The sequence below is a fragment of the Musa acuminata genome, chromosome BXJ3-1 (assembly GCF_036884655.1).
Source record: "Musa acuminata AAA Group cultivar baxijiao chromosome BXJ3-1, Cavendish_Baxijiao_AAA, whole genome shotgun sequence".
Lineage (NCBI taxonomy): Eukaryota > Viridiplantae > Streptophyta > Magnoliopsida > Zingiberales > Musaceae > Musa > Musa acuminata.
In genome coordinates this window covers 10640037-10664711 of record NC_088349.1, presented here as the reverse complement: position 1 = coordinate 10664711, position 24675 = coordinate 10640037, and the positions used below count along the sequence as shown (strand labels likewise).

The 24675-nt window shown below is 37.6% G+C and overlaps 3 protein-coding genes across 10 annotated transcripts; 2 read left to right on the top strand and 1 right to left on the bottom strand.

Annotated features, from left to right (window-relative positions):
• Positions 1-436: 436 nt before the first annotated feature.
• Positions 437-15213, top strand: LOC135629382 (uncharacterized). 6 transcript variants are annotated; one of them, XM_065136657.1, is made up of 16 exons: positions 437-574; positions 804-903; positions 1350-1513; positions 2335-2436; positions 2572-2662; positions 2756-2972; positions 3059-3318; positions 4591-4744; positions 7423-7532; positions 7615-7702; positions 10546-10857; positions 10938-11012; positions 11135-11829; positions 12062-12170; positions 13822-14001; positions 14817-15213. In XM_065136657.1, the coding sequence occupies exons 6-16, from the start codon at positions 2805-2807 to the stop codon at positions 14976-14978; spliced, it is 2313 nt and encodes a 770-aa protein (XP_064992729.1). In that variant the 5' UTR covers positions 437-574; positions 804-903; positions 1350-1513; positions 2335-2436; positions 2572-2662; positions 2756-2804; the 3' UTR covers positions 14979-15213. The 6 variants fall into 6 exon arrangements, with proteins under 6 accessions (XP_064992729.1, XP_064992731.1, XP_064992728.1 ...); XM_065136659.1 differs by having other exon boundaries at positions 2549-2662; XM_065136656.1 differs by lacking the exon at positions 1350-1513.
• An 836-nt stretch (positions 15214-16049) lies between these two features.
• Positions 16050-19738, bottom strand: LOC103991056 (uncharacterized). The gene is made up of 8 exons (XM_009410424.3): positions 19348-19738; positions 19125-19230; positions 18498-18590; positions 18206-18401; positions 17927-18105; positions 17571-17815; positions 16821-17005; positions 16050-16487 (listed from the first exon to the last, which is right to left on the bottom strand). Exons 1-8 carry the CDS (start codon positions 19688-19690, stop codon positions 16317-16319), a joined length of 1518 nt encoding a protein of 505 aa, XP_009408699.2. The 5' UTR covers positions 19691-19738; the 3' UTR covers positions 16050-16316.
• Positions 19739-20597: 859 nt separating this feature from the next.
• Positions 20598-24430, top strand: LOC135629073 (uncharacterized). Of its 3 annotated transcripts, none has more exons than XM_065136224.1 (2): positions 20598-21922; positions 24273-24430. In XM_065136224.1, the coding sequence occupies exon 1, from the start codon at positions 20911-20913 to the stop codon at positions 21919-21921; it is 1011 nt and encodes a 336-aa protein (XP_064992296.1). In that variant the 5' UTR covers positions 20598-20910; the 3' UTR covers position 21922; positions 24273-24430. The 3 variants fall into 3 exon arrangements, with proteins under 3 accessions (XP_064992296.1, XP_064992297.1, XP_064992298.1); XM_065136225.1 differs by lacking the exon at positions 24273-24430 and adding an exon at positions 23908-24216; XM_065136226.1 differs by lacking the exon at positions 24273-24430 and adding an exon at positions 22245-22262.
• Positions 24431-24675: the final 245 nt, after the last annotated feature.

Here is a 24675-nt window from a genome sequence, read left to right as displayed (position 1 = left end):
GGAATGAGAATATCCTTTTTTTTCTTATTTTTATAATAATTTATATATTCATCTTAATATTCTCACATTCTCACATCAAAGAAATAAACTATATATATATATATATAATTTTTAAGTGTCGAGCACTCATATCGTTCCTCGTATACATCACCTTTAGTTGATGTGATTACAAAGAGCTTGCTAATGAGAATTTTATGAAATCATCATGGTGAGGTTGTGATGATGGCTTTTGAATGGATAATTAGTTTAGGAAAAATGATTCCTATATCAATAAAGGAGGTACGATTGTTAAGTTGAAACACTAATTCACTATAATAGTATTTCAAATCTTCTACTCTTTTACGATATTTAATATAATCCTCACTTTTTGTAAACTCAAATTGCATAACGATATATATATATATATGTATATATATATATATAATTTGAGTCTTTCGTTTCCGTCAGGTCCCTTGACCGGTTGGTGAACCGCATCCCGTCTTGGGGTTTGGGTACCATCGTCGAGCACGACGACCGGACGATGACAACGGGAACAACAAATATGGGTTTTGTTTGCTTTCTCTGATTGCATCAGGTGAGATCTCGATGAGATGTTGCGTCAATTGGATTTTTAATCTCCGTTCCAACTTTTTCTTGAACTCCCATCATGGTCCTGCTTTCGGTTTGAGATCGTCTTTGGAAAACCCTAATTCGAATACTCTTGATGAACAAAGTGAAGTTTGTTAGGGGTTTATCGTTTGATCGAAACCCTAGTTGCATTTACCACTGTGGAACTGAGGTGGACGCTTCATGTTTGTTTGTAGATCCTTTCATGTATCGGTTCTCTTTCCGGCGATCTTTTAAATGAAGGAAAGGAAGAATGTTTCTGCGTTGAGTCGTATCTTGGTCAATTGTGCTTCTCAGGTCAGTAATCAGTACGTTCTTGGTGACGTCGTGGTTGTGGTGCGTGTTTCTTGTTGGTGATTTCCGTTGATTATCGAGTAAAACATGGTGTAATTGTAAGACCTACACGCTAGCTGTTAATTATCGACAAAATGGGGAGGCAAGAGCATTCTTGGACCTCTCTGGCCGGGGCATGTTTTGTTGAGGGTTAGATGCATTTTGGTATCATCCATTTCGCTTATTCTTCTTCTCTCATCTCTTCATGGGACTTACTTTCTTGAACTAACTCATAATCCGTTGAACCAATGTTTTTTTGCTTTTTCTGTATTGGAAGTTACAACCTTTCTTTCCCATATAAGATGATTCCTTCTTATTGAACAAATATCTTCCATTGTTCTGTTTTTATTCCATTTTCCTATGAATAAATTGGTTTCTGACCCAAAAATTCCTTTTGTGTTTCATGACAGCATTGAAATTTCTGTAACATGTTTCATGGAACTGGATGAAAAGAAGATGCTCATAAGATTATAAAAGTTAGATATTTTGCATGATACTTGTGGATAAGATCCATAAAATCAGGATGAAGTTTATGCAAGAATTCTATAAAGATGCCTGCAGCTCATTTTGATAAGTATTTTTCTAACTAATTTAGGCTATTTTTTCCCCAGTACTGTATGATATCTAATAATGTCACTGGATGAAATAATGAACTGGACGTCTTTTCCCTAATCTATCTATTTATTAATCAACATTAGAATCGTTTAATTGCTTCATGACTTTAAGATATGAATTTGATCTTTTATAATTTTCCGATAATGTATTAAAAGATTTCAAGAAAGATCTAAAATACGTGTTACTAAGTGAGAGAATGACAAATGGCAATATAAATGGAGATTCAAACTTTGATAGGGAAGGAAGTTTGGATCTGAGTCTTTTATAACTAACCTATGATTGATATGCTCTTTCACCTTGAAAAGATCATTCTGGCTAGAATTCTCTGGTTCATCGTTTTCAAGTCCATCAATTACAAGGAAAATAAGAAGTCTGTTAATGGCTGATGGAGAGCTGATGAATGATATGGAGTTAGGTTGGTTGATTGGTTTCCAGGCATAGAATCAGTCATTAAAAGATCAGGAATGTACATATACATTGGTGTATATGTATTAATTTGTGTATTATATTTGCTTCTGAAAGTCTCAAATGAGGGGTTGTGTGTGTTCTCTTAAAGCCATGGGGTCATCCATAGATCACCCATGTATTAACCTGAGGAGGCTAAGAATGTTGATCTTATTCAGGCTTACAACTACCCTAGGTATCTTTCCAATTAAATACTGGTGGTATATCCTGGATCTAAAGAATAGCAATACTATATGGCAGTTGAATATTTGTCTGACCGATTTTTCTTTGTGTAGAATATTTATTCTGTTTTATCTAATCCTTTATGTTTATTAGACAAAAGAATATGGAAGGTGCATTTCGAAAAGAGTCCCAGAGATAGAGCGTGATATGTGTTTGAAGGAATTTCTTGCACTGAAAGCATGCATGCAAAGCACGGTATTTAAACTTTTCTTTTGGAAAACAATATAAATATTCTCATACACTACATAGTGTTTCCAAGAGAATGGTGGTCATATCTTAATTCTTTTTGCATCCTTGTACTGATAAGGAAAATATTTGTTGATCTTAAAGATCAGAAACAAGGTATAAGATTTACTCTGGAGCAGAACAAACAATTTGGAACCCTGTTTAAAATCTTGGAAGATCTTAAGTCTCCAGCGAGGTAAAAGTTTAACATTTTCATACTTGTTTGAATTTCATATGCAGTGACCAATTTTATTAGAAAGCTATTTTTTCCTGCTAATGTTTTTTGCAGCATTTTGCCCCAAGCAAGTAATTAGAATTGTATAGTAGACAAGTAGACCATGTCTGGAAAAGCTTCTAGCGATCCATCTCAGGTAGGACTGAGTGGTTCTGGTGCTCTCTCTCATGTTTATATTCAGCATCCACCCTTACGATGCAATGTTCCTGGAACACAAGGACTGTATTATGATGATGGGAATAAGTTGCTACTTGCTCCATCATCTGATCAGGTAGTAGAGTTAGAAAAACCCTTCCCTTGGCACTTTACAATTTTTTTGTGAGATTAGTAGCTGTCTCTTAATGTGTATTATCACAGGTTTTATCCTGGAAAGTTGGTCCATCTACTCAATCAGATCCTCCCAATTCTGATTTCATTGGTGAAGGACCTGTTTTATCTATTAGGTATTCCCTAGATGGGAAGTTAATAGGGATTCAAAGGTCTAATCAAGAGATCCAATTCATAAACAGAGAATCTAGGGAGACATTTAGTCGACGATGCAGGCCAGATTCTGAAAGCATACTTGGTTTCTTTTGGACAGATTGCCCATCCTGTGATGTTTTATTGATAAAGACAAGGTTTGTTGTCCTAAAGCTTTTCTTACCAAGTAATTATAAATAGTTTAATGCATCAGTTGGTATATATTACTGTTTTGTGCCCCTTTGTTTTTTTTTTTTTTGAAATTTATCAGGTTAACTTCATTGCATTCAGTATTAGTATCTTTGTTTGTTAGAAAAATATGGATCAGCAAACTTACAATTATTTTTGGTGAATATATATCTATTTTTATCTTTCTTTGTTGTGGTTACTTCTATAACTCACATTGCTGCTGATATACCTATGTAAATTTAGGAGTAGTTGCTTTTATTTGTTGTTGGCTTGCAGTAAATAAAATAGGCTAATTAGGTCTAGTTGGCCCATGCTAAAGCTAGGAGTCTCAATGAAAGGATATCCTTCCAGTGTAAACGTCATATGCTACTTGATGATCAATACTGAATCTACAAATACCTTATAATTCAGCTATACTGCAGTAGAACATGGTTTGAAGCTGTTTGTCCTTTGATCTCTATTAGCTAATTTGTACTTTTGATCGTCTTAAGGACCAGTTTGTGTAAAAGAATCTTGATTATGGTTATTAGACTGTCTTGAAACCCAATTGGCTAAAATTGACTATTTTAAAATGTTCTTTCGCGTAATCATTAATTGAACAACTGTACTTGTTCCATCACAAATTGTAATGCTGTGTGGAGTGGTGATCTTACAACTCTTGTTGATAGTCACCTATTCTATTGTGGATTAGCATGTTTATTAGCTTATAAACTCTGCTAAAATCTAGCATGAGATTCTGTATGAGTGGCATGAAGCAGCCAATATACAAATTTGTAATATACCATTGACAAATGTGTCATGTAACTATTCTTTTATGTTCGATTTTCCATGCTATTATCATCTAGAAGATATTTCTTTGTGATAGTACTCAGTTGCTCAGTTGTATTTAAGCTGTGTGAATTGAAAAAAGAACATGTATCATGCTTGTTCTTTCCAAATATGAGTTAGATTGATGTGTAACGAAAAAGAGAGAGTGGACTAGACAAGCAGAAACATGCATGCACATGATGTTCACGTTTGTTATCAGAGCTCTCTTCTTATTAGTATTATACTCTAGAAGGCTGAGTTAAAGTCAAATGAACCCTCAAACTATAATTTTTTTGTTGTTATATATTACCATTTTTTTAGGTGAATTAGGTGCTGAGCTCTGTATCATGCAAAAACACACACACACACACACACATCAATTGCATACATGTTTGTGCTTTAATTTGATTGTGTTTATTTGTAAATCGATGCAGTGGTATAGACCTGCTTTCTTATGAGCCTGACTTGAATACTCTCCGTTTGGTGGAGGCTAAACGATTCAGCGTGAGCTGGTATGTTTACACTCATGAAAGTCGGATGGTTCTTCTTGCTTCTGGAATGCAGTGTACTATATTTTCCGGATATCAGGTAACAACCAAACTTGCATTAGATTTAAACATGAACATTCAAATTGATATGTGAAAATATATGGTTTTTGCTTTGGCATTGTCTGTGTTCTTTATAAGATTTTTATTGTTAACTAAGGTTAACATGCTAAGACAACTTTTTTTGATAGTTGTGGTTTTGAGCTATTAATCTGTTGAAGTCACTTTGTAGGAAGACCACTTTAACAAGTTCTGATTTTTATTGTTAACTAGGGTTTATGCAGATGTAATGCTCTCAGTAGCAAAGTGCTGTTGGTTGATGCAGAGCAAGATCCTCAATGTTGTGGTTATATGATCATGCTTTGATTTATTTTGAATGTCTTGTTCAACTTCAACCATATCTTGTTGGCAATTGCTTGTTCACACTACTGATGTCAGCATGACTTTTACACCATTATTGTGCAGTGGTTGATTTAAACAGCAATGCAAAAGTTATTATTAACTTTTGTTTTTCCTTTTGCTGGCTGAATAGATTAATGCTTATGCCACAACAAGAACTGGACATCACTTCTTAGGTCAGCCTAAGTGGGTAACAGGAACACTATTGCATATAGCTATAATTCTATACCACAATTTGTCAATTTCATTAACAGGCTTATGATAAGCTAGTACCTAGTTGATCAGGTCCTCTTCAATACTTTTTAACTCTCGGGACAAAAGAAAGTACAGCATTCAAAGGCCAATTAAGGTTTTCAGTTTTTTGATAGGCGCTCTGTAAGTACTGTTGATTAGGAATCATATGCTTGGACCACATCTGGAACACTGGAAGTTCAACAGACAAAGGTGGGAAGCTTTTAATGTCTAAAGTTTAAATATCCTAACTTATGAAAACAGTTTCAATTTGGAAAACTCCATATTGAGATTTCTTGGCTAGTGAGAAAGTAGCATCAAAATTGAGAAAGCTAAGATTTAAGACATAACTAAAGAAATGTAAGAAGTTTTAGCAGAAGTTGGAAGTCATTAGATGGTGAATCAAGCAGATTACAAAAACAGGACTAACTAATGCTGCCAATAGTCATAGGCCAATTAGCACAGCATCTACAAGATAGAACTATTATGCATAGATTGTCAAACATGTTATTGTATCTTATACACCCAGTGCAGGTGGCCTTCATCAAAGGGATTATGGTGGCACAATAGGCTACTATTACTGCCACAAAATTTTGGCCATGAAACTAGAGTTCAAGAAAGCATCTGACAGTTAAAGTTGGGAATTTGTCATGGATTAGCTCCACATGTGGACATGTTCATCCCAAAAATTCAGGCATGGTTTTTGCTCTAGAAGGAGTTGGTTTGCTTCGATGGATGCTGAATTGTAAATACTCTATATTACCTTAGAGTAGAATTAGCATTTTAACAATTGCAGGATGCTAATATAATTTTTCAAATTCCTAAAGTACCTGTGACTTTATCTAAGATTACAAGATTGCCAAAATGATTTTGTGGGAAACTAACATAATTTATATTTTCTATAAGGTGAAAATTTATTTTTTATTTTAAAAACTATTTTATATTTATTTATATGATTATATTTTTTATTTATTATATATTTGGGCCATATGAAATTTTTTTATAAGATTACATACATTCATTTATTTATTTACTTATTAATTTAAATAAAAAATATATATTTACTTTTGAATAAATATTAAAATATTAGAAGGGTAAATTTGTCATAAAATATTCAATGGACATTTAAAATATAATTTTACCAAACAACACTTATGCTAATGCACATTTAAAATACAGTGTTAATCTATTATTTACTAAACACTCGAAGCATTCCACAATTGCACACTCACTCAAACCTCTTTTTTCCAATTGCATATTAAAAATGCAAATGTGTTTCTAAACATAGCCTTAAAACCTTGGGAGTGTTACCATTGCTTGATATGTAACCTTGGTTTTTTTCTCTCTTATTCTCTTAATCCTTCATTATTTTTTTAATCTTTATTTTGCACTCTTCATGAAATAAGTTGACATGTACTTTTTATCTTTGCCTAGAGAAATATTTGTTGATTCATGTTAAGTCAGTTTCAATTTGGGTTTAGTCAATTATATATCTTTTAACTTGGTGGATTTAAACCAAGGTTCGCCATACCGTAGCATTACCACTCGGTATGGGCGATACATACCGGTCCGAGAAGAGATATCGGTCTGCTCCCATGTACCATGTGTTGGTATGTTCGGTATAGCTTAGTACGTATCATACCGACAACTGGTCGGTATACCGGTACAGACCGATAAAGTGAATCATGATTTTAATTATTTGTTGTTACATCAAGGAGTACCTAGAATATATTTAGTTGATGGATCTGTTTTCGGTGGGTTGTTATATTTAGTTATTAAGAATATATTCTTGTTCTGATGATTACATGTGTTTGTTGACTATGACTTGAAGTTGAGAGAGTTTTAAATTTCTCTTAGAATTGGATTTTAAGTTATTGAAGATTTTATTGAAGAGAAAGAGTCATCCAATAAGTTACCTTGGGTTTGTCTAGGATGTTTAGTTTTTAACTCCTTTGGCACTTTATCTGTTTTCATATTCGTTAATTCTGCAGTGGCCATATCATTTTACTTTTTTGTCCAAGATTGGTTGCTTGGATTTTCTTTTATGCAGTATTCTCTAATAACTTATTGTTGCTTTGTTTTCTTCTCCAGTTTTCGTCTGGAGGGATCATTCGCTTGCCAAAGTTTGAGATGGCAATGGCCAAGGCTGAGGCAAACCACAAACCTGTTCTAGCAGCAGAAGATATTCATATAGTTATCATGTAAGTTTTTCTCCTCATCATAGATTTAATATTATAACATGATTTCATGAAGTTTTTTGTTAATCATGGTATAAATTGACAGCTATGGTAGGGTATACTGCCTGCAATTTGATAGGGTGAGCATGCAACTCAACTTATATAGGTTTTACCGTGATGCTGTTGTGCAACAGGTATGCATTTGAAAATTTTTGGTGTCAATAGAATTTGACATTCATAGGCAGCTGAACTAAGATGCACTAAGTTGTGTGATGCTTGCTGTGTTGATTAATCTGGATACAAAGAAAAAGGAATAGTGCATATTTTTTCTCTGTATTGGATTGGATAACAGTATCTTTCTGGTGTTGTTGGCTGTAGAGCTTAGAAAAGATTATTTGCAGGATGGTCAATGCATGGTTTAAAATCTTGGTCCAGTGCCAGTATCTCTCTGTAGCTGAACTGGGCCGTATCGGGAGGTATTCCTGGCATAATAAACTTTGATCAATGTAGGTAATTGAACTCTTATTTATGAGATCTGATTAATGAATGAAGTTGTTGCCTTAGAAGAAATAGATGATCCATGAGATCTCAATGAATAGTGTATCCAGGTGAGCAACACAGCTGATCTATCAGATGACTGTTTTAGCTATAGAATGGTATAATTGTAGTTTGCTATGTTTTGGACTTGACAAATAGATGTTTCTGAGCTGCCTGGCATGTAATAGAAGAGTCCTGCACCTTTTTGTATAAGATCACAAGTCCACCACAAAGATTGCATATAATCAAATTCATCCTGGATTAGTACCATATAAGTTTGATGTGGGATTGCCATAATGGATTCACTTAGATGTGGTTTGTGAAAGTATTTTAAGCTTCCATATATCAATTTGATTTTGTAGGTTATTCCCCAAATTTAAAAGTTGATTAGGAATTAGGAACAAGATAGAAGGAGCAGTTAGAATCAGACTCTGAGAAACTTCCACTTATGTATTTCAATTTATGAGAGAGGCCTGATTTTTTATTTATCTGATGCTTGATTATTTAAACTGCTAAATACATAGATGTGTCATGAGCTATTGATCATCCAAGCTGATTCTAACTCTTAACTTGTATAACTAAGAAACAGAAAAATGTGCTCCTAAGTTTCTTTCAGGTTCTTTCTTGCTATGACAGATTTGTTAGAAGACAGTCTTCTGCACTTGGTTCATGCATTAGATGTGTTTCTTTGAGGTAATCTAAAGCTTAATTTATTTGGCTGATTAAAATAAATCTGAAATGTGGTTCTGATCTGCAGACTCATCTAGCCATGGACCTTAACGTATTTAAATTATGCCAAGAAGGAAAGTCATGTTCCATGGAAGATAATTTGGTTATATAGATTAAATCTAATTGTGATGACATTTGCCAAGGGACCAGCTTATTGAGGCAAACATTGCAAAAAAATGGAAATCATATTGAATAATCCTATTATTAGTGCATGGTTAGAACCATGGTTCTATGTTTCGTTTGGCCTAGTAAATACCAGTTTGATGGCCTGTCAAGTCAATGGTACGGACCATGGCACATGCCTCCCAATGCCATGGATACTCAAATCTTAAAAGAAGTTCCATGGTAGGTGGTCCGGCATACCATATGCCAGTACACTGGCATCTGCCAGACCCATACCTGTTCGGCAGTGACCGGCATCGGTCCACTATTGGGTAGAACACAAATTTCTATAAACTAGTTTGGTGTTATGTTTATGTGGGCATGTTATATAGTTAGCAGCAAGGTACACTTTTAAGGAAGTTTTGAAGTGTGAACTAATTGGAACACCGATTTGGATTTTTGAGGCCATCATTTGCTCAATGAATTGGCAGAAATTCAAGGACCTACATAGAATGTGATTCTTCATAGGGTTGAGAATCAACACTATAGTCACTGATGATTGAAGTGATTAGACTGGCTTCTGATATTTATTTTGTATACGAAGCCTTCTTGAGTGCATACTGCCTTATTGAGTTTTGAATAAATCTAAATTACAATGAGCTTCAAGGCTTTTTTAGTTGGCTCTCAACTTTTTTCATCCATGCTTTATTTCATTTAACTGATTATCGATGCTTGGTAAAGATGTACCTTGGATTTCTGGGTTTGTTCTACATGGAGAGCATGATGGTTCTTTGTTGAATCATGGGGATATTTATTTGGAAGGCAAGTTAAATGAGCTCAAATTGTGCAGAAGTGTAAATGTAGTGAGGACAAATTATATTAGGGCTTGAAAGTAGAGGAAAAATCATACAATTTTTCCTAATTACTTCATACTTTTCATCTATGACTCACAATATAGTTGAGAATGTTTTAGTATGGTATATTTTATTGTACTCTTGCTATGAGATTTTTCTAACAGTCGCTAATATTTTAAACATAGAATTGGTTCCAGGTAGATTGAGCAGTCTGTTACTTTGGGAATGGTTGCAGTCACTAAATCATCCCCCAATGAACCTAACTGCATTATGATTGCAGTTTATCTGTCTAGACAACATCAACCATGATAGCATATTTGATTAAAAGCATTGCTATATGAACTAAATGACCATTGTCCAACCTAAAAGCAAGGGATTAAAAAAGCCACCACCACAAGAAAAAAGACTATTGGCTACTTGTTCTCTTAGTGTTGTGGTGTAGTTGGATCTTGCATCTGATGTTTTGGGTAATACTCTAGATGCTAAAGCCCTGGTCAAACACTAATAAGATGACTAGCCATGCATTGGGTTAAAACAAGATGCCTATCTTCCTGGTTCTAGCAGCTGCAGTTTGCAGTGATGTCCTGTCTAGGTATTTCTTTCATCATCATCATCATCATCATCATCATCATCATCATCATCATTATTCTTTCTTCTTCTTTTTTTCATTTCTGGCCCATGACTGTAACTTAATGATTATAAGTATTCAACTTGTTTATTGAGTCAAAATGGGTACTCCTAAGAAGCACTTGTTTAACTTAAACACAGTTTCCATCTCATACCTGGTTTCCGTCACCATTTTTTCCTTTCTCCAGGGGGCTCTTCCAATTTATTCAAGCAGGATTGCCGTGAGTGTGATTGATAATGTACTACTAGTTCATCAAGTGGATGCAAAAGTTGTCATCATCTATGATGTATTTTTAGATTGCCTATCACCAATATCTGCTCCCCTCCCTCTCCTACTGAGGGGTTCTTCAGTTTCTGGTAGACAAGCATTGCAGGTTGAGGATAATCTAACTAGTGCATATGGCGCAATGATATATGGAGATAGTTGGACTTTCCTTGTTCCTGACCTTATTTGTGATATTGATAATGGCCTTTTATGGAGGATCTGCTTGGATCTAGAGGTGAGTCTTGGATATGCTTTTGTTCCTTCTGCCCCCCTCCCCCCACCCCAAGATTTTGACCTGTTATTCATGTTCTCCAGGCTATTGCTTCAAGTAGCTCTGATGTTCCATCAGTTTTGGAGTTCTTGCAACGTCGGAGGTCAGATCCAAGTAAGGTAATAGTCATTGTTTTCATTATTAAATATGCTTCAAGACTGCAAGTAACCAGATGTATCGATGTCAAAAGGACTCATTCTGTGTTGTGGCACTAATACTGTATCATTTGTTTCCCATTCAGATTAAGATGTTATGCTTGTCAATAATGCGTGCTATTATGCTGGAAAGAAGACCGATATCAATTATCACAAGGGCAATAGATGTGCTTGTCACTTCTTATGCACACTTGGTTAAGATGGAGAATGCTTTTCAGGGAGGAGACAGAAGTTCAAAGAAAAGCCAAAATTCAGGCAGCCAAAGTGCAAATACCTCCAACATTGTATCTGCAGAATCTTTGGATGAAACAATGAATCGGGGAAAATCCATCATCAAGGGAGCAGAGAGTGAAACTCAACAGTCAACCATCAGAAATTTAGTGAATGTGAATGATAATCATGCTAAAAAATCTACAAGTAAAGCATCATTAGATTCAGTTTCTGATTCTGATGGTGATGCAAATTTGGATGCCATGAGAAGCAATTCAGGCGAATCTCTTGATAAGTATTTATCAACTGATTTGCTTTCTTCAGATGCTATGCAAGACATAAAGAAAAATATGAAACATGATTATTTGAAACAATCACCAATAGAATCAGAAGGACTTGGATGTAGCAGCAGCAGATCAGATTCTTGTATTTCAAACCAGCAGGAACCTCAAATCATTAGTGTGGCAATCTCACTGGATGAAATGTACCACTTTGTCTTTGCACTTGTTGAGGAAGAATTGGGAGGTGACCCTGCATACTTGATTGCAGTTATTGTTGAGTGTCTACGCTGGTATGTTATTTGGCTATATGTTTGAAGAGTAATCTTATAAAAAAATAAGTTAATTTGCAATAGTCACAATGAAAACTCTGCACAATTGAAAATTAAAATAAGAAAATCTGAGCACTCTGATGGATGTCATATCTGTTGGCCATGTGACTTACTGCTGGAGTTGGATTTTGATTTACTTTTTTTTCTGGTAACATATTGAAGTTATTCATGAAATGTGAACTCCAATTTGCAGTTCTACCAAGGAGAAACTCAGAGTTCATCCTAACCTGTACATGATGATGATCCAAATGCTAGCACGCACCAACCGCTATAGTGAACTTGCATTGTTTGTTACAAACAAGGTGATTTATTGTCTGTCAGGCTCCTTGAATAATAATTGCTTTTCCTTAGTTATTCATTTCATGGAAGCTTGCCTTATTTGATCATGTACATCAGTTTTTGCTCAAGGTAATCATGTGAGGTAATTGGTATCCTTACTGGATGTTGGAGTGTTGACAGCTCTGAAAAACTACAACAGAATGATTTGCTTATCTTATCGTGTATATGACTGGGATTTCTTAATTTCAATTGTATTCTCAATTGATTCTGATTATTGGATGATCTTGGTCATTTTATTTGCATAATATTTTTCTACCATGTTATAATAAAATGTAGAACTTCTTGGGTTCACTTGTTCTTAGTAAGATCTTCAATTAACCACTTGCTGATCACCAGATGCAAGCACATGTTTCCTCACCCTCTCTTTTGATGGGGTTTCCATTATGGTGGCACTCTTGCATTGACTTGATATTGACATGGTGCATGTGGAGGGCAGAAACTGCCCTAGCAGTCCAGACACAGTCTTACCCATTGTGTGCCTACATAACCTTAAATCCTTGTTTTGTTGCACAAGTTGGAGTTCTGTGGCTGCCAATTTCTGCATTGATTATTGTCATAATTTTGAACAATGTCCATCTAGCGAGCCATCTGAAGTATTTCTTTCATGCTTTGTTGACAAGATAATCCCTTTTAATCTTTGAACTTGTGAGTTGGTAGAGAAGTAGTTTAGCAGAGATGAGAAAGAGATCAGCTTAGATTCAAAATATGAATTTCCATCAAGAGCCTAACAAGAATAGCTTTCGGTATTCTTATTGCTACATCCCAGTAGTTCTACGTGCTACAGGCTTGAAGAAGCAACCGTATTTGGTTTACCAATAATGAATGGTACTTTTTTCAAGCTTTATCAGTGTCCCACAAGGTGTGGAACTTGGCAAATTGTAAGAAGAGAAGCGCTAAACAGTGACCTTAACAACTGATATTTGCTATATCTCTTCAGGATGTATGAGCCAATAACCATAATTGGTAATTATTGATACAAAAGGTTTTCGTTGGTTGTAGACTTATAAGTGTTAACAAAGGTTTATTTGAACATAGATACCAGCTAAGAAGTTTTAGGACATCTGATGATTCAAAATCAGCAGCCTGCTCACCACACAATGACAACAAGTTACCTTCTTTTTTTTTTTACTTCCACATGTACATTGTATCTTATCCTATTAGAAAATTGTGACTCAAAAATAATTGTCCACCTCACAGTTGCATATCATTTAGAGTGAAATTGTTATCAATTTTGACACTTGATTGGTAGTGTTTTCAACTAAGCTTGGTTGAAAAAATATTTGTGTAGCTGAAACTAAAAGGACCTGAAGCCTTATTGTTATTGTTGTTGAAGTGTGTCTCCAAGAAGGAAAGAACACTTCAAAGAATTAAGTTCTCTCCCTTCTACATCAGAGAATACATGTTATCTTCTATCTTGTTCTTTGAAGTACGGACTTCTGCAGATTTCATTAACTTTTCCTGGAAGATTGATATGTGCTTTTATATTTCGTTTTTGGATTTTTTTTTTTAATCCTGATATTGTTGACCACAGCTGCTGTGAGCTTTTACAGACTACCCAGTGAAAACTTCCTTATACTCCAAATTGTTTACTTAGTGAATATGCTTCCATTACAGATCTTGGAGCCATCTAAAGAAGTTGCCTTACAACTTTTAGAACAAGGTCGTCAGAACTTTCAGATTCGAAAGCTGGGTATGGATATGCTTAGACAGCTTTCTTTACATCATGATTTTGTCACTGTACTATTGCAAGATGGATACTACCTCGAAGCTCTGCGATATGCTAGAAAACACAAGGTACTTACCCTCTTGTATAATCATTCATATCTTGTTTGTCTTATCATCAAAACAATTTATATCTGATGGTACGAGGAAAAGATTGCTATTTTTTCTCCTGCATTTAGCAATATATAGAGCAAAATGAAACCAAGAGAACAGGTGTGTAAACCTTTCATATGTGATTTTTTATAAGAATCGAATCCATTTAAAGTAGGTATTGGTAGATTTTCTTAATGTAATGTAGAAACAGTGAGAAAGTTTATCATATTTATCATCTTTCTTATCAAGATAGATTTGGCTTAGAGTGTAACTGAGAAGTGAAGAAAGCTTCACAGATAATTTGGCAATGGTGTCCTACTACCCTTGAACTTGACACCAAGCAAACATGTTCATCTCAAAAGACTAACACGACTTTCACTTTCTACAAAGGTTATATATATATATATATATATATGTGTGTGTGTGTGTGTGTGTGTGTGTGTGTGTGTGTGTGTGTGTATATATATGTGTATATATACGTATGTATATATATGTATGTATATACGTATGTATGTATGTATATATATATATATGTATGTATATGTATATATATGTATATTACAAAAAATGAGCACAAATAGTTTTTCATGGAAACCCTGAATTGAGAATGAATCCAGATAAAATTAAAACCAACATTTATCTTGTAAAAATGAAAAATCATTTCCTTGTGTTCCATGTTCTAATAGAATCTCAACTGAGTTTCCGAGTTGTATGCATTATTTTTATTTACCTTCTGCAGATTTAGTGATCACAAAGAAGAAAAGAAATGTTGCTAAACGTGCCATCTCATGCAGGTTATAACAGTGCAGCCATCCCTATTTCTTGAAGCAGCAGTTGCGGCTAATAACTCTCAACATCTTGCTGCAGTGCTGAGATTTTTCTCCGATTTCACACCAAGCTTTAAGCTCACATCTGATTACAACAGATACCACACAATGCTGATTGAAATGAGTTAGCTGGTGGTGGTAGTTATTATGGATCATTGAAACATGATAAAAGTCTCAAAGCCATTGACTCCTTTATTCAGCAATATGCTACTTCAGGGTATTGGATATTTTGTCATTTTAGTTTCGTGTTGGATTTACGGGGTAGAACGCAATGGATCTGATTATGTAGTTGAGGCAATAAGAGACTATTATTGTTACGGTGCATCAAATTATTAGGAAATAAGATAATTTTGTGCTGCTGTTATTTTCCCCTCTCCATGACAACTTTCAAATGATAATTGCTGGTCAGTCTTAAAATGTGTAAATCTAAATAAGGTTCACTTTAGTATGTTTTTTTCTTTTTCTGTGTAAGCATTACTATGTTTAATCTTTTTTTTTTCTCCTTTTAGCAAAAGGTGAGCAGTAAAGACAGGACTTCCTACTATTAACAATCAAAACACATTTGCAGAATGAGATCGTGAGTTCTCAGTTAGGTCAATAGACAGAAATTTGCAAGATGAGATTTCACCTTTTTTGACTCGTCTAAAACAAATGTTTTAGATGTCTAAATTGTTTAATAGTTTCACTTTTTTTTTTTTTCGGAAACAGCAGCATATTCAGTTTTGCTCCCATTAGCTTTGTCATGATTTCTATATGATTTGAAACAGGGAGGGTTATCTTAAATCAAGAAAAATGATGTGTATGTATTAGACAAGCAGTGAAATGTCTTGACATAATCTTAACCATGATATGTATAATTTCGAATGGTACCGAACATATCGATACGTGAACCGTCTGTTATCAAATGGATCATGCTACAATGCTATAGTAATACACTGTAACAATACTACAATAAGAGAAAATCGCTCGGTACCGTACAATACCGAACCAACCTCAAAACATCGATATGGTACGATATTACATATCTTGATCTTAACATAATCAGAAATTATATTAAGACATAACAGAAATTATGTTACAAGAGATAGAGAGAGAGAGAGAGAAGAAACATGTATACTTGCCATCGTCCAAGAAACAAAATTATACAACTGCATACAGAACTGCTTCTCCGTCTTGGATAATGCAAAAGGGAAGGGGAGATGGCCGTCCAATTACAAATCAATATATCACAACTGACTTTGTGAAACCAAAGTCATGGAAAAAATAAATCCAACAAAAAGTTGATACAACATTAAATATTCTCTCACTCTGCAACACGATTACATCTTTTGGTCCTTACCTAATTTGAAATAAAATTTCCCGAAATTTCAGGAAAACCAATTGAAATGGACTGCCCTGAAATTACAGTATTGCGTCAATTGGATAGAAATTACAGTATTGTTTCAATTGGAACGACGCCATGACTTCTCAAGTGAAAGGATAAAAGTTAGAGAAGAGCAAACTGCCAAGAAGAACATAACTGGCAAAGTAAACACAGATCAAGTAGCCCCATCTTATGGAGGTAGTGTTGGTAGAGATTAACAGGTGTGAAGCAAACCAATATAACGGAGGACTGGCTGACAGGAACCGGGTCGATACCTGGAATAGGAAAATTCATCGGTCATTTAAAGAGAGAACTCCCATTGGTATCACATCTTCTATCTTTTGCCGTTTAGCAAACAAGAAAAAGCATGGTGAAATTACCATACTTGCAAAGTAAATAACACATTATGAAAAAGTCTACAAACCAAAAACCGTAACACATCTTGCAGGTTCAATCAAAGGAATGACATTAGAAAAGGTGAAGATGTTCCTTAGTCTAACTGCCTCATCAAAAGTATGAACAGAAACCCTTAACTATTCTAGAAATATGTAAAAGAAGGATGCAACCATAGTTGTAAACTGAGAGATGGCAAGGGGAAGAAAGATAACCTGTACGTGCATTACGAACAAAGATGTGAATGTCATAAATGCCAGATGTAAAATGAAAGGAAGTAGTAAGATCGAGTCAAGTCTTTGTTTTGATTGAAGAACTTGGACTAGAGGCCTGAGTTCTTGTATAGATTCAGAATCCTTCTTGTTTCTTTCCTGCTTCCTCTGTTTAATCATGTGATGTCCTGTTCAAATAGTAGGCAAGGCAAGGTTGATCATTAAGAGTGATAAAGGAAGATATATACTGAAAAGAAAGCACTGTATAGTACCAAATGGGCCTTAATACAAGTTCCAGTGTACCTTCAAATGCAGCACTCAGATGATATCTATGGCAACAATATGTATTACTACTCCAGAAATTATTGTATAAAGAGGTCACAGTCATGTACCGAAAAGATAATTGTTCATCAAATTATGTACCACCCCATGTACCAAAAAGAAATGATCATGCAATTTTCATATTGCATAGAATGAAGCATCAATCAGCATTTTTTTTCCATCTGCAGGGGAAGCCAACAAAAGTGGTGCATGCTTCAAAGGACAGATACATAGCTACTATTGCCTGGAAACATGTTTGCTAAGATGGTAAACAAAAGCAAATTCTGACCTATTCCAAATTATGCTAATCACCAACATAACAATCTTGCTTTCTAAATCCTTGTAATAATTAGTTAAGAAATACAAACTTCCCAGGGCATCTCTTCAAATAACTGTGAAGTACAAGTGCGCAAGTGGTTTAGGAATGAATACCTTGAGCGTTTCTGGAAGATAAATTGTTCATTGAAGCACAAATAGCGTCTGAACTTTTACTTGTTTCAACTGACTTTGGCGCAGTAACCATGTCATTTTCCTCGTGCACATGTGGCAATCGAAAAGTTCCATGCAGTAAACTTGAGTAATGAATAATTGAGCAAACTGCCAGAGATAGTATTGGAGATGCAAGAAGAAAATTGGGCAATTGTTTTACTTGAAAATATCTGAGGAAACCTACACCCCTGATATTACAATATAAGTTAACTATTTATAAGCAAAGAAAAATAGAAACAGAAGGATTGTTTTCTACACATACAGCAAAGCAGCAAATAGCTTGAAGGGAAAAAAAGTACCAGTAATGACTTTGAAGAAAACCATATAAATTAGGTAGCCTTTGTTTGCACCATGGCCTCAACTCATCTGAAGAACCACCTAGGCAGATATTCAAGTATCCATATGCTTGGAATGCTATAAATGGCACAAATATGAAAATAGAACGTATGGCTCCAGTGACAATCGCCTGGGCTGCCAACTTAAGGAAAAAAAAACATGTTAAAAATCAAAATTGCCATTACAACAAGCTAATAATATATATAGCAACAGGTAATTAAACATAGATAATGTGATCTTACTATGTGATTTTTCTTATGGATAATAGCATCATAAGCCAGTTTCAATGCCTGAAAACAGAAATAACCGGCATTAAGTGCTCCATTTGACCTAGCTGAACCAGAGAGCGCAAGCAGGAGCATGGCTACAGTATTTGCACCAGAAAATATGAAGTATATCCCCCCAAGTGACAATAACGCATAAAGACTCTCTGAATATCTGTCAAGGACATCTTTAGTATCAAACATATTAGAAAGAATGAAGGTTTATAAAAACCTCAGTATGCTTGTAAGATAACAAGAACAGGGGTTTTACATTGATGAGTAAAATATTGAAGCTGGGTTGAAGCAGAACAAAACAGATGATCGTAATGCAGCTGCTGTATCTTTTAGGACTAAAACTGATAGCCTGCAATTATGCAGTAAAGATCCAATTAACCGCCGTAAAATTTCTGGAATAGACCTTAGATTAAGAAATGGAACAAGATGTTTGAATTACACAAAAGTTAAGGAAACATGTGTGCATATTTTAAGTTATATATTTTGCCATATATGCAGACAGGATGTGCTGGTAGCACACAAAGCTATAAGCTACTAATTCTAACGAAAAAATCAAATAAAATTTGAACTGATTTAAACAAGTAATATAAACGCTTATGACTATGTGATCAGGATGCTTATGGTAGAGTGATAGTCTTGTCGATCATAACAGATATAGACACTTTTAAGTGTTTGATCACTCAAACACATCCCGGTGCATGTCTTAAAGATAATAATGAACACACAAATGCATGGCAAATAAAAACAAGGTTCTCAAAGGATGCTATCCATCTGACTCCGAGTTTTCTTGCCATAATATCAGCTACTCTATTCTACCTGACAAGGAAACAAAGAAAGTTCAATCTTTTATATCAAAAAATGACGGTGGAGAAGTCCAATTTACCTATAGAAAAGAACTGCAGCAAGAAAGAAGGCCAAATTACTCAACGCATAACCCGATAGCGCCAACACCGCTCTGTACCCAATGATTGGCACCAAAGGAACAAACACTGCCACCGGAAAAAGAAACAGCAATGAAGTTGTTAAAACCCTAAACCGAGCCATTCCGAGATCAAAAGATCGGTTCTTGAGAGTAGAACAAATGAAAGAACCAAATTTGAGCCAACCGGATCGCGAGAGGAGGGCAATGCAGGCGGGCAGAAGCGGGAGGAAGGCATAGGTCTGCTCATACTCGTAGCCGCACTCGGCGATCCGCACGAAGTAGACGCCGTCCCAGACGACGCTTGATTCGATCGCCGCACCGACCCGGGGCCAACGGACAGCACCGGTCTTCGGCAGTCCGTCTCCAGCGGCAGCGGAGAGGCAGCTGGGGTTGAGGGAGGCGGAGGTGTCGTAGGGAAGGAAGAGGAGGCGCCAGAGAACGATCAGGGTTAGGAGGAGGAGCCTCGAGAGGAGGGCGATGCGGAGGACGAGGCGCTCCTCCGATCCCTCGACCTTCTTCCTCCCCATCGGAATCCTGGAGACCGAGTTGGGGCGGGTTTGCTCGGCGGTCGAGCGGGGCCCGTTTTAAGATGTATTGAGTCGGCCTTCACGATTCGGTTCGGTTCGGTTCGGTTCATTCCCTATGCCGAACCTAACCCAAATTAAATACGGTAGATATCAAACTCGACTCGCCCAACTCTAACCTAACCCAAATTAATTCTCCGATTCGATTGGGTCGGTTCGAGATTGTGCTAAAGGTATCGAAACTTTGTGAGTTACATTAAGATCAAATCCTATTGCTCTTTCTAATTTTTCGAAAGTAGGCTTTATCGTAATCCTTTTTTTTTTTCCGAAAAAAGAGATAATTATGAAATAATTTCTCCATTGTTGTACTAATAATGGAATGGAAGATTCGATTATGTCCTAAATTTATTTAGGGCTCCATTAATTGGGGCTGTCGTCCCACGTGTACCACCCACCTTATTTTTATTCTATGGGCTTCTCCTTGTCTCGGGGACCACTCCATCCAGCGGCCCGCATACGATCTGGTCGGCTCGGCCCACCGTTCTCCGCCCACTTATCTCGGTAGCCCACCGAATCGCACGGGTAACTTAACGGGTGGCGGCGGATCTAAGAAAACGAAAGTACTATCCCAACATGTTTTCTCATACACATAATGTCTACTTGGATTAGTGATAGGGAAAGCGAGTGGGCCCCGTCGGTTTTAGCCAATTACAACAAGGGTATGTTAAAGCGAGTAATCGTAGATAAGTGAAAGACGTATTGCCGAAAAAGGGACTTGCATGTTAGGATGGTCTGCCGGCTAACCGACTTCGCGGCCCTCGACGACCCATCACGAATCGGAGAAAGCCACGTGTTATTCAAAGAACCGATAAGGGGTCTATAAATATACGGAAAAGCCCCCCGGAGATCTTATAATCCACAACCCTATCCGCGAAGCACCTCCGCATCCTTCTCCGTTCTCTTCTTCATCGCTCGGCAAGACCACTTTTGGGTCGGGTTCTCCGTGGCCTCGATGCCGTGGTTGGCCGGAACGCACACCGCGATCAGAAACTCCTCGCGAGAGAAGTTCCCTCCTTCGTCTTCGACGTCGTCGTCCTCCACCTACTTCTACTGTGAATAGATTATGGCTGATAATTTTGTGTAAGGACATTAGAGTTAGGGATTTTTGGGTTTTCCTTGGAGATGGAGGAGAGGTCGACGGTTTGAGAAAGAGTGGAGGGGAGATGAGCTTTATGGCGGCGCCGGGGGCGGAGGAGGAAGAGGGGGCCGCGGCGGCAGGGCAGATCCATTTGCCGGCGGAGGTGGACTGGGAGATGCTGGACAAGTGGCGGTTCTTCGTCCTGGGCGCCGCACTCTTCTCCGGCGTGTCCGCGGCGCTGTACCCGGCGGTGGTCCTCAAAACGCGGCTCCAGGTCGCGCAGCCAGCGCCGCCGTGCCTCCGCGCGGCGGCGTCCATCCTCCGCCACGAGGGACCCCGGGGGTTCTACCGCGGATTTGCCACGTCCCTCGCCGGCACCGTCCCCGCACGGGCCCTCTACATGGGCGCGCTTGAGGCCACCAAGAGCGCCGTCGGCACCGCCACCCTCCGCTTCGGGGTCCCCGAGCCAGCCGCCTCGGCGGCCGCCTCCGCTGCCGCCGGACTCAGCGCGGCTGTCGCCGCCCAAGTCGTCTGGACACCCATCGACGTGGTCAGCCAACGCCTCATGGTGCAGGGCTCCGCCGCCGCCACCGCCACCGCGGTTGCTAAGTACCGCGGTGGTGTTGACGCCTTTAAGAAGATACTGTTCTCCGATGGCCTCCGCGGCCTTTACCGGGGGTTCGGGATGTCAATCCTCACCTACGCCCCATCCAATGCCTTGTGGTGGGCGTCCTACTCCCTCTCTCAGAGACTAATCTGGGGTGGCATCGGCTACCACATGGGTGGCGGCGAGTTGAGGCCGGGACACGGTACGGTGGTGGTGGTGCAGGGGATAAGTGCGGCGATGGCAGGGGGAGCTTCGGCGGTCATGACAATGCCACTGGACACCATTAAGACGAGGATGCAGGTGTTGGACGGCGGTGGCGAGAGGATGACGATTGGGCGAACAGTGAGGAGTCTTCTGAGGGAAGGCGGGTGGGGGGCATGCTACCGAGGGCTTGGTCCGAGGTGGGCTTCCATGTCTGTGTCCGCGACCACCATGATCACCACCTACGAGTTCTTGAAGAGGCTTTCAGCGAAAGAGGGCTTTCTTTGAGGTACTTCAAACCCCCCAAAAGAAAACCTTTCCCTTGTCTTTTTCATAGCTTTTTGCTGTAAATATTTGAGTTTGAATTTTAGTATTTCCTAGATAGAGAGAGGAAGGGAGGGTGTTGAGTCTAGTTGTTATCAATGAAATATCTTCTGATCTAATCTAATCCAAGTATGGATATGAATTTTGTATGAAAAGAATAATCGTTTTTATCAGTTTTTCTATCTGTTTTGCATATTATTGTCTGATCCATTCTAACCCAAACACAGATTTTTCTGAACATAAGTAGCGTAATCTTGTCATTGTTTAAAGTTGGACTTTTTGTTCAGATAATGGGATAGGAAAGTGGAGGTGTCTGTGAAGGAGTGTTTTGGGAGGATTAGAGTTTAGATTTTAGTGGCAAGTGGATGGATGCAGAAGAGCTCTCGGATTGGTCTTACAGTCATCGAGTGCGCCTTGGTATAAAGGATGTGGAGACAAGGTGACTGTAGTCTCTCTGTAAAGTTTGCTGCAAGTGCTGTTACTGTGGTTGGCCTTTTGAGTTGGGAAATCTCTTGCTGCACGAGGAAATCAGGGTGACTAGGCGATCTTAGATCATTTTGGGGCCTCTTTGCCCACATCTTGTTCTCTTCCTCTCATTTTGGATTGGATTTGGTGATGTTGTGGGGAACTTAGCTTGGTGAGCCTTTGGATTTATCTTCTTATTCTTCCACTCTTCCATGTTTTCTCTAGCTTTGTGAGCCTTGGAGACATAGGATTGCAGCTTATTATTGGATCCTCCACTCTACCATGTATTTTCCTATTAATCTCTTTTTTATATAAAAACCAAGGCAATGTATCAAACTATTTCTCATTTCCTTGCCTAATCTATGAGGAATTTTGTTCCTTCAGGATATAAATATTGGTGTGGATTTTGGATTGGTCCAACTCTCAGGATGTCATCATGGATGACCTTCCTCATGGTGCACTGGTTTTAGGAGAGCAAACCTTAGCCGTAGGTTTGGCCATTGCTCGCAGACTAGGTTGGAATATATATTGTTTCATTTCTGAAGTATGATGGTTCTTGCTGGATGCTTATTACATTAGTGGGAGACCTAAGCAATTGATTTTGGATGCAGATAGATAGAGATGTTCATCAGAGATTAATGTCACCCTAAGGTTCACTTTTTTCCTAGGTCAAGAAGTAGCTTCCTACTCAACATAAGAGAGGCATTTCTACTACTGTCAAAGATACAGTTAAGAGAGCTTTTGTTATTTAAATCTTGGTGGTTGATTTGATTAAACTTGAAAGTACTTTGTTGAATAGTTTGAGAAATAAAAACCAGCTTAGTAGGGTTGGGTTTCAAATATGAGGAGACAAGGACTGCCAAATCATATTACAGTTTTGATGGCCCTTGATGTGCCAGATTATTAGGGTTGAAAAGAAAAACAATTTATAGGATCATGCAAGTAGCTCAATGTTGAAATAATTATTCCTGTTGGATGATATGTGACCTTAAGAGAACAGTCAGCTACTGCAAAGGATGATACTGCCTGTCAGACAAGTGGTCCTTTTCAAGAACTTGAAAGGATAAGATCTCCAACATGGTTCTCGAGAAACATAAAAGTAATCCTTTCCTGATTGTTTGGGATCAACTTGGCTGATCCTGTCTCCTCCTACCAGTCACCACCAAAACCCTTAGTTGTTGGATCAAGAGATGAACAAGATTCTCAAGTAAACAATGAGAAAAGCCTTGATAGTTTTTTAAGGCGCAAAGTGGGTAGATATACTGATGGATCATGGTAGTTGCTTGTGAGGTGGGAATATATACTAGTATCATTTATGTTCACAGTTGTTCTAGGAGAAATTGACTTAGTTATAAATGAATTGTATTAGCACTTAGTGGCGACGTTAAGATCTGGTTTTTGGTGACGATCAGTGGAGTAACATTCACTGCCGGGTTGGTGAGATTGCTCATGTTTGATAAGCTCCTACTACTTTAATCTTTGAAGGATTAATGGTCCCAATCCACTCGAGCTTGCAGCATGAAAATGGCTTACAAGAAGATGAGGTTGCAGGTGATGGATAGTGATGGTGATAGGATGAGAAACCTTTGAGGGAGTTTCTGAAGAGTCTTTCAGCCAGAGAGTATCCTCTGTGAGGTACTTCAAACTGTGAGAAGATCTTTAAAAAAAGTATACCTTCTCTATTTTTTTTTTCTTTTTCTGTTTGTAAATTAGTGTCATGATTAGTCCACTGCAGTTTTTCTTTTATATAGTGAAGCTCATTGCTGGATAATCTTCTGATATAAAACCATTAAAAAATATATGTTCCTTTTCTTATATATAAAGTAAGCAGTGCTTGTTGTCTTTTTTAGATGGTTGTGGTGAAGGGAGCTAGCTGGGTTTAGTAGACATTGATGGACTACTATCTGATCCAATCTTATCCAAACATGGATATGAATTTTGTATGCAAAGCAAGATTGCTTACATCATCTTCATATTATATGTGATCCTCCAGGCATGTTCCTTCTAATTAATGTCGTTTCCCATGTTTGACAATTGAAGTCTCTGTTCATAGATCATAATTAGAAAGCTGAGGCAATTGAAGTGTGTTTCGGATGGATAACATTTCAGCTGTGAAGAGGAACTCTTGGACTGGTCTTAAAAAGAGTCTAGAGTGGGGCAGTGTGTGTGTAAAGATGGCTGCAGGTGCAGCAAATGTGGTAATGTCTTCAAGCCCCTCTCTCCTGCTGTAAACCCTCCCGAAGCCTTTCGTTT